Source organism: Amblyomma maculatum, chromosome 2 (assembly GCF_055883805.1).
Source record: "Amblyomma maculatum isolate TAMU_Amacu chromosome 2, ASM5588380v1, whole genome shotgun sequence".
Classification (NCBI taxonomy): Eukaryota; Metazoa; Arthropoda; class Arachnida; order Ixodida; family Ixodidae; genus Amblyomma; species Amblyomma maculatum.
This window is the reverse complement of record NC_139345.1, coordinates 48853585-48866568: the sequence shown is the minus strand read 5'-3', so window position 1 is coordinate 48866568 and position 12984 is coordinate 48853585. Positions and strand designations below refer to the sequence as shown.

At 44.9% G+C, this 12984-nt stretch overlaps 1 protein-coding gene across 1 annotated transcript in view; it reads left to right on the top strand.

Annotated features, from left to right (window-relative positions):
- MED14 (mediator complex subunit 14) overlaps window positions 1-12984 on the top strand; it is a 52862-nt gene that overhangs the window by 20276 nt on the left and 19602 nt on the right. The window contains exons 13-22 of the mRNA XM_084594074.1: window positions 774-888; window positions 3164-3289; window positions 3895-3973; window positions 4563-4722; window positions 5220-5595; window positions 6443-6474; window positions 7668-7793; window positions 9703-9779; window positions 11846-11957; window positions 12307-12505. Of these exons, the coding sequence (XP_084450200.1) occupies window positions 774-888; window positions 3164-3289; window positions 3895-3973; window positions 4563-4722; window positions 5220-5595; window positions 6443-6474; window positions 7668-7793; window positions 9703-9779; window positions 11846-11957; window positions 12307-12505 (1402 nt within the window). The remainder of the gene's footprint in view (window positions 1-773; window positions 889-3163; window positions 3290-3894; window positions 3974-4562; window positions 4723-5219; window positions 5596-6442; window positions 6475-7667; window positions 7794-9702; window positions 9780-11845; window positions 11958-12306; window positions 12506-12984) is intronic.

Here is a 12984-nt window from a genome sequence, read left to right as displayed (position 1 = left end):
CTTCATAGGCAGTCTCATGCTGTCAGAGAATGTTCTGAATATGCCACTTTGGACAGTTACAGCTGACTGTTTCGTGCAGCGTGGTGTGCTTTTATACTTACTTTTCGGGACAGGACATGCCAACACGTGGCTAGTATAAATGCTTCTTCTCGTGCATCTCTGTGCACCACTCGACAACATTGCATGTATGTGTTTGTGCATGCCACTCAACTGCGTATGTGCGCCATGCTTGTGGTTTGTAAATAATTTGTGTTCGCACTCCAATGCCCTGGGCTTTCAAACTCTCTTAGACAATTAGACATCGTGCTCTTGTACAGTTTATTATTATACCTCTACCCTGTCTCCTTCACCTCTCTTCTTTTCTTTCCTTTGCCAAGGGCAGAGCCTTTTGTACATTACGGTCCACTGTTAAAGGGAACATGAGATCACGTTGCCTAAGCAGTTTGCAAAGCGCTGCCACCCGCAACTGGCTAGAATGGACGGCATCAAGTGTATGCTTGGGAAGAGTAGTTGGCAATGCTTACTGCGCATGTCTCTTGTGCGATCATATTTTGCTGGCTCTCTCGGGAGTGCTTTGTAAAGTGCTGCAGCAACACGGCCTCATGTTCCCTTTAACAGTGGGCTGTACTGTACCATAGTGAATGTGGGCTGGGCATAATTTCTTTTATTCTTTTAGGTGTTGAGTGGGGGGCTATAGTCTAGTGAAGGCATTGCCATCTCAGGGTTGCATGTTTTGGCAAAACATAATATTCTTATTGCTTCAATTCTTTCAGTCGGAGTTCTTGTCAGTGGAGAAGCTTCTCATACAGACGATCCACATTCGAACGAAGCAGCGTCTCTGTGATCTTCAAGAACGGCTCAAGGCATTTATTGGGTCCTCCACTGAATGTGAGTATATGTGTGTGTCCTGTGATAGGCTGCCTACCTGTTGTCGTGACCTTGTTTCTTTCAAATATTTCTTACCTTATTCTATTTCTTATTGTTGTTAGAGTGTGAAATGCTCATAATGTCATGCCTGAGCTTGTGAAAACAGTCATAAACTGACCCTGTCACACATTGCAGATGCTACCCCTTGAGACTACAGTAATTTTGTCCAGCTATTTGTTCATATTTATATATGTGCCTTGTGCCTTACACTCTTCAGGATGGCTGTGTGTGAGAAAATCAGTATGAGATCCACATGTGTATCAGTGCTCAGATAACGGCTACCGACTGTAAAACCTCGGATTATTTGAAGTCGGTTAATTTGAAGAACTTCTACCATGGTGTAATTTCAAATGCAAACTTTACTGGATAATACCAGCTGATAGCCGGCTTGGTTAGTTAGAAGATTTGGGGTGCTTTGGGGGTATGCCCAATTCCGATTTCACCACAAAACCAGAAAAGCAAAGGCCATTTGGAGCTGCAGGGCAGTGCCTGGGAGGGATGCCAAGGCTTGATGTGTACCGTAAAAACCCACGTACAAGTGAGGTTTTTTTCCCAATTTTATTGTGTCAGATTTTCGTCTCTATTATATGCGGATCAGAACAAATTCCGGCCTAAATTCCTAGTTCTGGCTTTGTTATTAGTCAGTGCTATTAGCATCAGGTTTTCAGCTGGAGGAGGCACTATGTAGCACTGGCGTCTGCTGGCTGTTTTGATGGTTTCGATTTCACCACGCTGACCCCACAGTCGGCGCAGCCATGGTGCCCGCGACGCACATGCTACCGGAAGCATGCTGAGCACACCTCACACAATCTCTCGTACACCTCGCACGGATGCCTCATGGGCCTCTTCAGCCATGCTGGCCATGCCCTATAGCCGAAGCACGTACGCTTGACCAGTACTTCCTTGTTTCGAGAAATGTGGGATACCAAACGCATTTAGGGGTACCGAAAAAGATTTTATTCAGAAAGATGTCTCTAGCAAGGAACTCTCGGCAGATGATACACGTACCGGATGGCAATGATCACGAAACCCTGAATCTGAGAACATTTTCTGGGCGCACACGGCGTGAGCCTGCACACTGTGTGGTAGACACGAAAAAGTGCAAGTGTGGCGTGTGATGTCCAACGGATCGTGCGCTGCCGTCCCGCATCCGAGCTGGAAGCGGCCTGCTGGTTTTAGAACAGTGGAAGGACCCTGTGTCTTCCGCGATTGCCGGGCGAATGCGAGCGTGAAATTCTCTGCTCAAGCTTGGCAGCGTGAGAAGGGGAGTGAACCAGCATCGGCACATGAATGTTCGCGGCACTATTCCACACCTGGTGCGGGGTTGCATTGGACGCGAAAGCGTGTATGATTTGCGGGACAATCACAAAATGTAGTGTAAATACTTTTGTTGATCTTTCGTCACTCGCATTATACATGAACGAGAACTTTTTCTTTTTTCGTTTTTGCTATCTCACAATGAGACCTCTTATGTGCAGGTTTGTATTAGGTATACTCGGGTTTTTACGGTAATTCATACCAGCCCTAGTACTCCCAGTGTAAGAACCAGTCTCTGTTGAGGCTTGGAAGTATGCGAAAGTATGTGCCTGCATAAGAGAGGACGTGCTTTTCTGCAATTCAGTAAGGAAGGAGGGAAGGCCAATTTCAGTGTCGCATGCTCTCGTTGCTTCAACGCATTCTGGATTAGAAGCAATGGTGTAAGCGCTCGTGGCTGTTCTCCAGCCAGGCTGTGGTCAATGTGCTGCAGAGGCGCCGCAACCACGGTCTAGCGGAGGTGCTGACATCGAAGCAGTTTCAACCCTTAGCAGCATTGTACTATTGCGTTCCATGACGAGACGGTTATTGCAGTGCGCCCACGCATCTGTTTTCTTGCGTGTCTCGCAGTGGTTAGGGGGTTGGGTTTTTGGCAGCTCTGATTAGTTGAAGTACTAATTGCAAAGTTTGTCCAATAGAGGTAGCTTGTTCCCCTGGCTAACTTTCTGCCTGGGTAGCATTTTTTGCTCTGCTTGGCTGATTAATGAGATTCTACTGTGTTACATGAGTTCTACCGTAACAAGTAAGTAAAATGATTTCACTTTGTAATAAGAAACTTTGCCTTTCACTTCAAAGCCAGAAATAATTAAAAAAAAAAAGACACAAGGCATGCGTCTGTAAATAAGACATATAAAAGGCACAAAAGGTTACTCAAGACGGACAGGCAGATAAACACCTTTTCTTTATTATTTTTTGTTCACAGGTCTCATTCAGGGCACTCCAGCTATGCTGCAGGTCCCTCTTCTACAACCTTGCATGCAATCCGAGTACCTGCTTGTCACCGTGGACACCCACACTGGATACTTCCTGGCCTTTGTCCCTCTGTACAGTGCGTTCTGGTTTTCCTCTTTGATTAGTTTTACTAATCAATCCATTTATTTATGCTTGTATTTTCTCTTTGAAATGTGGCATTATAGCATTGCGCTCTTTATTAATATGAGAGTGTGTCCTGCAAGTTTGGTGATTCCATTTGTTTGGCACTTCTCTGTGGATGTGCTACCATCGTCAGCTGAAGCACTAGAAGTATGGTACTGAGTCGCTTTGGGACGTTAAACCCCATAGACCAACCAGCTAGAAGTATGGTACAGTTGAAGAGATCGGAAGGCTTTGGTCGACAAAGAATAAGAAACAGTACCAGCAGGGCTGGCTGTCAGTGCGCATCTCAAGTTAGGACTATCTGTAACAGTTTTCTATCACAGTACCTTTTCACGCTCTCAGTGTCGTTCTCCTGTTCGAGCACCGTGTCTCCTTGTTAATACTACAAGGCGCTTGCACCCTTGAAGCTAAAGTCTGAATATGTTGCTGTTTGAATTGATGGTACCTTGAATAGTATATGTTGAATCAGTGGTTTTATTGCATCCTTACTTTGCAGCTGTTTACTCACTTTGTACTTAGAATGTTCTTCATGGAAATTTTTTTTTTTTTTGTAACTAGACCCACCCATGATTGGCGACATTCAAGAGGCACTCAACAAAGACTCCAGCAAGCTAGACAGTTTACTCATTGATCTCAAGTAAGTAGCACTGGGGTATGCTTATGTGTTCAAGGTTTACGGTAGTGCACCTTGTCAGAGAAAACCTTGACGATAATTTCAATATTTTATTCGCCTTAAGTCGTATACTTTATCTGGAGGGGTGGTGCAGTGGTTAAGGTTCTCGACTGCTGTGCCCAGGGATGCAGGATCGAATCTCGGCCACAGCGGCTGCTTTTTGTTGGAGGCGAGAAGCTAGGTGCCCACGGGCTGTGCGATGTCAGTGCATGTTAAAAAACCACAGGCGGTCAAAATTTTCGGAGTTCCCACTACGACATCTCTTATAGTCTGAGTCGCCTTGGGATACTAAACCCAGTAAACCATACCAACCGTTAATGGTGATGATAGTTTCTGCTGAAACTCAGAAATAAGAATTCTAAACGGAATTTTAGTGTAATAAAGCATAGTTCCCGGGCATGAAATTAAAATTTTTGAGGGATAAAACTAGAAGATATATACATCATAAGGTCACGAAGAAGGTTTTTGTAATGGTATACACACCAAGCTGAATTGTTTTATGTACCCGATTTCACTTTTATTTTGTAAATCTTTATTTGTTTGTGTGTGGCAGATTTTGGATGACGGTGAAGCACTCTGAGAAAACTCTGCAGCACTTGCCTGTTCTGACAAGTCCCACACTTCCCCTGGTGGTCCCTCGGGGCCACCCTGCCAGCAAGCTGGGCCCACACACCCTCTATGTCAAACTGTGCAAGCACCAAAACTACTATGTGGTAGGTGTCTGAGCATGAAACGTGGGATTTACCTTGATAAAGAACAAATTGAGTGCTTTAACTGTGCTGTGTAATGGTTGGAACTGCTTGTTAATTTTCACGCTTATTTTATGTAGTGTGTGAAGCTGACGTTGAAGTCTGCTGGTTGCAGTAGGGAAGTTAACCTCTTAATGGCTCTGGCTGGCTTAGCTCTTACTGCTGCTTTTTAATCGTAGTGCCGCTACCCAGGAGGCTATTTGAAATTCTACTACCACAGTATTGTAGGATTCTACAGTGTGGCATGTTGACTGCGAATAATGGTGTTATCAGCCTGCAGAAGTTGGCTCATCGACACTGGCGGCAAGCAGATTCATTATTTGAGTGCCTGTCCTGTTTCGCTCTTTGCTCTGATGGTGGAGTGATGAAGAGCAGAAAAAGACTGCTAGGAATAATGCTTGAGTTGGAATAAAAAGAAGGAGCTACTTTGAACAACAGTCTGCCTTCTTGCACGCACATAGGTGGTGGACTTGAAGCAGAGCCCCGGAGACCCGCTTGAGATTGTGCAGACCTACTACCTGATGACAGTGCAGCCACAGGGCTTGCCAGATGAAGACGCGACCATGGCTGGTGGTGGGGCCCCAGCTTTGTCCAGCGGTGCAACGGGAGGAGGAGCAGCGACCCCTTCGGGAGCCTCGACACCCCTGAGCCAATCGGGGAGCAGTACAACTCCCGCAGCCCCCGCCACCACTGTGCCTGCTGCGGCCTCTGGTGGCAGGGGCTCCGAGGAAGGCTCAGCACTGGAGACAGAACTGCCCAAGGCATTTCTGAGGGCGGGCAACTTTCTCCAGCTCGACACGTTCGCCATCATCCATGGGCCTTGCACCAAGATTGATAGTGAGTCCCGGTCCCGTTCCGCCACCTCTTTGAAGATAGGCAGGTACACTGCAGCCAGAAGCGTTTGAAATACTGCACCTTCAGTGAAAGAACTTACTTCGTCGCCGTATTTGCGTGGAATCTACAACAGCTATGCTCGGCCGGATTCTGAGTGTGTAAATTATGTATTACACAATTTACACCTGAAACAAGCTGCCCTAGATGGGAAAAAGATTTGATTTCTTTCTCAGATGTGCATTTCACAAAATTTGGGCAGAGGCTGTTGTGGGCCGCCGTTGTCGTTTCTTGACATTTTTTAATTTTAAAATAAGCGAACAAATTCCTATTTTTGTGTGGAAAAATCAAGTGCTTGAATGTCTTATTGGCCGCACACCTTAGTTAATTTTGCAGGTGAAAGCAAATAACACACACTGCTAATTTATCCGCTGTAGTGCCTTAGTAGCAGTACTGCTCAGTAGGAATTTGTGACTGATCCCAGCTTCAGACACTTGTGCACTGATATATTGGTGCAGGCTAAAGTACTGCAACTGGTAGGAGTAAGCCTGAGGCCATTAACTATACTAACATTATTTGTAGGTTTGGTATGTAAAAGTGTGTTAATTTTGAGGTGAAAGTTTTACATGCCTACCGGTCGTGTCGCGGGTTAACGGTCGCTTGGTGGCACGAACCACAGGAAGAAGCATGTGAATTGGGACTCACTGCACAAGAAACATTCGCTTTCATACATCTAGCCAGTTCCAAGTGTCTATACATTTTTTTTAAATTAATGAAATATTTCTGGTGTGGCTTTGCTAAGCATCATATTTTATTGCACAAAAGCTGAGGTATTGTTCCCACTGTTTTTCAGTGTCCTTGCTTTCTACTGGTGGAAAAAGAAAGGTGAGATATGCTTTATTTTTTCTGAGAAAAATAAAATAAGACTGAAAAAGGAACAAACTGGTGCCTTCCATCCGTTCCCCCATTTTTCTTGATTGTATTTCTCTCACATGCTATGCACCAATGTTTTTGCACCATCTTTCATTACGTAAGCATAATTGGGCTTTATTTTTCCTTTATTGTTTTGATTGTGCCTTTGATAGGTCAAAGCATATAGGCAGCTAAGGCCATCATGCGCCAGGCACAAAATTTTCTATTATCATTTCACTGGGTTGACCAGTTGAAGGTCATGAAATGCAGGGAAACTGCATTGGCCCCTCCCTCCTGTGGGGCATAGCAGCTCGCCAGTAGAGCCACATGCTCTGCTTGCGGAAGGAATTGAGACTTCTTTGTGTATGAGTGTGCCTAAGCTTGCAATTCTTCGTTAAAACAATCACGAGAGGGATTGTGCCCTCTGTTGTAACTTAAAGAATTTTTTATGTCCACTATGGAACGTCAAGTCTAAAGAGCCAACATGGCTACCTCTCTGCGGGCTTGCTCACTGCTATCAGTAGCAAGCCAAGGTTGCTGCATCATTCTTCTCTCCATCTTTCATCTTGTGTTTGCAAGTTGCCATTTTTACTTCGTGTGAGCTGCTGAACATGCTCTCTCCTTGTATGTGCATCACTTCTGGGAAAAGCCTAACACTCAAAGGGTTAACGGTTATTATGGCATGAGCCGTTATACGAAGCACACCCCGACTGTCACCTGACTGAAGTCTATCCAAAGCCAGTGATCGAGGCTATCATCTGCCAGAGCCATGCCCATAGTTTTTCGTTCACAGTGCCAACACCTGCCATGCCAAAGGCAAATTTTGTGGAGGACAGGGTCCTTAACGCTATCGCATTAAAATTATAGGGAGAGAAAATGTACGGTGCAGAGGAGCGAGAGCATAGGAAGCATTGGCACGAAGCAGCTGCCGCTGCTGCTGCCCAGCTGCCGGCAGAGGAGCGAGAGCATAGGAAGCATTGGCACGAAGCAGCTGCCGCTGCTGCTGCCCAGCTGCCGGCTCATGCCATTTTTTCACTAGGCTGTTTCCTCATTTAGCCAGTTATTTTAAAACTGTTCATGATGTCCTTGTTTGCTTTCTTAGCATAGCTGTTATTAACTTCCAGAACTATCTTTTCATCATTTTCTTTTTTTTGTTTCGCATGCAGCTTGTCTCGGCCTCCAATGAGACGCTGGCCAAGCAGCCTCGCTATGCGGGCTACTTCAACAGCGAGCTGGCTCACGTGGTGGCCTTCTGTGATGACCGCATTCCGTTTGGTACCTTGGCTGTTGAGGTGAGCGGGTTGGAGGCTGTCTGCTTTGCCACTATGGTACAACGAGCTTAAATTATGCTTTTGGTCTGCGAACTGCTGTTATGCTTAGGACCTAAGCAGAGCACAGTGTAAAAGTCACAGGTTCAAATGGCATATGCCCTCCCGAGTTGACATTTTCTCACAGATGTGACTGCACATGCTCAGTAGATGCACAGTTCGGATATGATGCGCGAAGCAGGCCAAAATTTGTTATGCCACTGCAACAAATGGGGTTGCAGTTTCTAATCCTAAAAAAAAACTGCTATTATGTCTACTGCTTACGGTCATGTAGAAGTTTTCATTTATTATGAAGCACCTCACTGTTAGAATAACCAGCTTATTAGGAAGATACTGTAATAGAAGAGGCATCCAGGCTAGTTGGTATGGTGACATAAATAAAGAGCGCTAAAAATAGGGACTAAAATCCCCATCTTTAGCCCCTCCCCTCTCCCTCTGTCTTTAGCGCTGTTTATTCATTATGTTACTAGGAAGCCTGATTCATGTGTTCTCTGTTGTCCGCCACCACTCTAGTCAGATGCAACTCAGGTCTGCAGTTACCATACACAATTCTAGACAAAATTATAAGATCAAGAATTTTGACGTCTTTGGCTCTAAGCATTTTTTGCACAGCGTGAAAAGCGAAAACCGGGGAAGAACCTTTGGCTTGTTTGGTATGGTCAGATTTCAAAAATTGATTTTGTTTTTGGTTCAGTGGAGTAATAATGGCCCGTACCATCTCCCATAGTTACTGACTGTTTTTTTTTTTTTTAAGTTTTATTTTACTGTAGTACTGTTCCTGCAGAAACCTGCAAAAAGCAATTTTGTACAGTCGACCTCTGATAGCTTAGGCTTGGAGTGGATCAAAACTTTGTTTCAGTTATTGCTAGTTCAGGTGAACAGGAGCCTTTTCAATGTAGTTAAGATCAGGACCTGACTATCAGTTTTGAACAAACCACCAGTTCGAATTAAATGGCTTTGAATTGAAGAAAGTCCATTCCATCTCAGAGAAAGCCCCTTTTTCATTTGATTTCTTTTTTTCTTTTTTTTTCAATATTAGTGCTTACTGGTTTCATTTAAATGCTGTGTATCACTGTTATTTGGTCGTGAATATTTTTCATGTTTGCACATTTCCCATGCTCTGGGAAGAAGGCTTTCCTTATTGACTGTGGCAATTTGCATATAGGTAACCTGGTACCTCGTAAAAAAGAATAGAGCAGGTGAAGAATAAGAGGAAACGAAGCAAAAGCATAGTACTGGATGCGAGCAGCTCTGAAGCTGCCCGTGACCCTGTTATACTTGTTGAGCCAGTCGTTGACATCTTCATCGCGAAGGCCTGCAAAGATCTGGGGATGACGTTGGCGGCTGGTGATGGTACAAGCAGGGGTAGCTGCAGCAGCAGCTGGAGGTGCCGAGGGTGAGTGAGCACTGTTGCCCTCATCCATAGCAGAGGGCCGTACATGCAAACGAAGGCCAGAACGGAGCCCAAGGAGGACAGTTGATGGGTCTAATGCGAGAGGTTGGGGATACAAATGGCACCTCCGCCACTTGTAAGAAATTGCTTCAACAACAAACGTCTGTCTTCCGGGATAGCCTGGCACACAGCGCGTGATGCTCCGAGAAGAGGACTGGTGGTGATGAAAGAGGTGAAAGTTCGTGCACTGTGCTGACTATATTTGGTCACTTGTCTGTTTGCTGCGTATTGTTTTTCTGTGCTGAGTCATGTCCTATCTCATACAGCCTGAGTGCCTGAAAGCGCACCCCATGTACAGGGTTGCCTCTAGTTTTTTCTGTACTGCAGCTTGGTGAAGCATTCTTTTTGTCTTTGGCGACAAGATAACGGTGCTCACTCAGTGCCTAACACCTGGCCTTGTTCTGTGTTTTATCTGTGCAGCTCAACAAGAGGAACATCTGTCACCAAGGCATGCAGATCGAAGCCAATGGGACAAACTTCTTGGTCAAGATTGTACAGTGAGTGCTTAATCCAGCTGCTATTTCGGGTCATTAATTCCTGCCAAATTTTTTTTTGCATGTTGCGAAAAAAGGCTTTTTTCCATCGGTATGACAATCTTGATTCGCGGAAGCGCTGTCCAATTAAGTTGCTTGAGAACTGAAAATTTGTTACAGTTTCTGGAGCGTATAGTGTGAATCAAAAAGCAAGCACTCTTTCTTGCATGACTTTTCTGCCTTCTTTACATGGTGACAGTATTTGCATCCATACAGGCTACTACTGGTGCTGGAATGGTCCTGTTTGAGCAAAAGCTAGAAAAAAGGTCCCAGAAATTTGAATTATCAAATTACGCAGAGCACTGCCAAAAACTGTTTGCGTCACATTACAGCTGTCTTGTGAACTTCTGGGTGATGGTCATCTGCTTCAAAGTCTGCATGAAAACTATGGTTTCTTGAAGTTCTCTCAAATGCATTGCTGTGCACACACATCTGGAAACATTGAATCAAAGCTTCTCGTAAATGATAAAGGCCTCCTTGGCGTCTTTCACGATGTGCCGTGGAGTCGATAAAGCAATTGGAGCCTTCCCAAAAGCTGTGTTGTCACATGCCAAGAGGTTCCACCAAACTGCAGGCAGCGCATTTACAAGCGTGCAGATTCGGTGCTCTCAATGTGGGCGGAAGCGAGAAGGTTTTGTCGGCATAGGAACCGCAAGGGAGGAGTTGATTCAGCGTTACCTCCATGCGACCTCTTCATGCTTACTAAGGAGTTAAATGGAGTTACGTGCTGGGTGATGCCTCGCAACCTATGAATAGTTCATTATTACAGGGTGGAAGTGCTGCTCCACTTGCTCCATTCTGCTCCAAACTGCTTTCCCTGCTCCATTCTGCTCCAAAACTGTTCCAAACTGGCTGCTATCAAATTTAGCAGAACACAGGAACAATGTCACAGCACCGGTGGAAAAGATGTAATGCATTTCGCTGGGCTTAATGCAAATAAAAATTTTGTAAGGGAGGGAAGCATGAAGTATAATAAATATTTATTCGCAAGTAAGTTTAGTATGAGCCACAGGCGACTGAAGGTAATTGTGAAAACAAAATGCACTGTGCATGGGACATAGCACCTCCTCTCAGCCTTTTGAATCGTTGGAGGAGAGAAAAGCAAGAGCAGCAAGCAAAGCAGATATCGCTACTACTGTGAGCCATTAGGAAACTTGTCCAACTGCAAAAACTGCGCGAGTTATTCTAATGGCTATACTGTGAGAACAAGCAGGCTTTTCACCATTGAGCCTCTTTGTCAGTGACAAGCTTGTCAGGCCTATGGCAGGAAAAATCATACCTGAAGCATTATGTGTTGGTATGGCGAAGGTGTCAATGACTAGGAAGTTTCTCAAGAGTGTTGGAAAGCCATACAGGGCCTATCGCCAAGATGTTAAAAATGAGCCCCAGCATTGCTCAAGCAAAGAATGATAAACTATCGGCAGGAGGCAGTGAAGTGAAAATGCTGAAGGATGAAAAGGCTACCTGCCCTTCAATGCCATTTATATTTCCTGAATGCACTACTGACCAGTGCTCGGGAGTTTATCAGCACAGGCATAGGATCAAAAAACATATGCACAAGGTAGAGAGCAGAAATGTTGTGCCCATTAACCTGAGCTCCGAATTAGTATTGCTTCTAGAGCGTATCGAAGTGGTAGACTCGACATTTCCGTCTATCAAGTCAAAATAGGCTAATGTTTTAGGTCAGACTAGGTGTTCGGTTATGAAGTGCACCAGCAAGCTTTCCTTTTGCTGATAGTCTGTTCCAAGTTGTTGGCCGTTTGTCTTGTCAGAGGTGGGTGCGAATTTGGAAAGTCATAGACCTTGCATAAAAAAGGGTATTTCAGAAAGAGAAAACTGCAATTATCAGAGGCATTTGACCTTAAAAACCGGCTCCAAAACATAATTCAAATGCTCCAAAACGCTCGTTTTATTGCTCCAAAGCTGCTCCAAAATGGCTTTATTACTGCTCCCAAAGCTGCTCCAAAATGCTCAAGCCTGCTTCTACTACTGCAGCTTGGCAGTGTGTAATTTCTTGGATGATGTTGCAGGATGCCCGCTGGGGAGGACTGGGAGAAAGAGACTGCAGCAGCACTGCACGCGGCCACTTTGAGCTGCACATTGAGGCTTCAAGTCAAGGGCATAAAGGCCTGGTTAGCCGAGGTGAATGTGGTTGATACCTTGCATCTCTCCTTTTTTTCTTTTGTGCAGATGTAAGATATTTGCTAACTATAGATAGCGTCGCTGCAGCTGCATGGTCAGTTTTAAGCTGAGTTTATGGTTAATTTTTGAGCAAATTCACAGATTTTTAAACAAATTGGAAAATATTTTAAATCAAATTTCACCCGAGTACTAAACAAATATAATTTATCGTCACCGAGTTTTATGCATCATTTGGATAGCCACTGTTTCCTACTGTTTACCGGTTGCTGGGACATGTGTAGTTAAGAAGGTGGCATTTGGTTCTTGTTTTAGTGTTTGTGTCTCACTGTGTCCTCCTTGTTCTGTGCAGTTTGTGTTCTGTAGCTGCCCATTGCTGAGCCAGTCCGCCAAGGAGCGGGGTCCCAGGAGGCCGGTGTGCTTTATGTACGACTTTGGAGCTGGCACGCCTGCCCTGGTAGCCTCCATGGTTGAGGAGATGCTCCAGGACTGGAACACCATTGGACACCTGTACGGCGTGGTGCTGCGGTTTGCTCAAGCCCTTCGCCTAGGCAAGTGCATGGGTTGAAAGCTTTTTCCATTGATTCGAAGCTGGCTGCAATGAGTGTTCTTCCTGTGTCCGTCTTATTCACGTTAAAATCATGCTTGTAATCGTCGACGCCTGCTTCTTGTAGCTTTGGCGATAGGGAGGTCAAAGCTGTAATACAGAAGTGTGCACTTGTGTCCTCATTTAACCTATTGTGTTTTGTTAGACGTTTAGATCCCAGCAAAAGTTTCTGGGGCCTGGGAGGTGCAGATATGTTTTATTTCTTGGCAGTTCATGCATACAGTTAGGAACTTGGGGTATGCTTTACACTTCTTGGGTTTACTCGCACAATCCGATTGTCAGTGTTAGGCCGCATCGTCATGCAGCATAAAAATTCAGCTTTTTCATGGCTTCAGTCTTCCAAAAACCTTGCATACATATAGTACACTTAAACAGACACCTATACATGAAAAGAGCGCACCCATAGCATTTCCACCTTCCCTG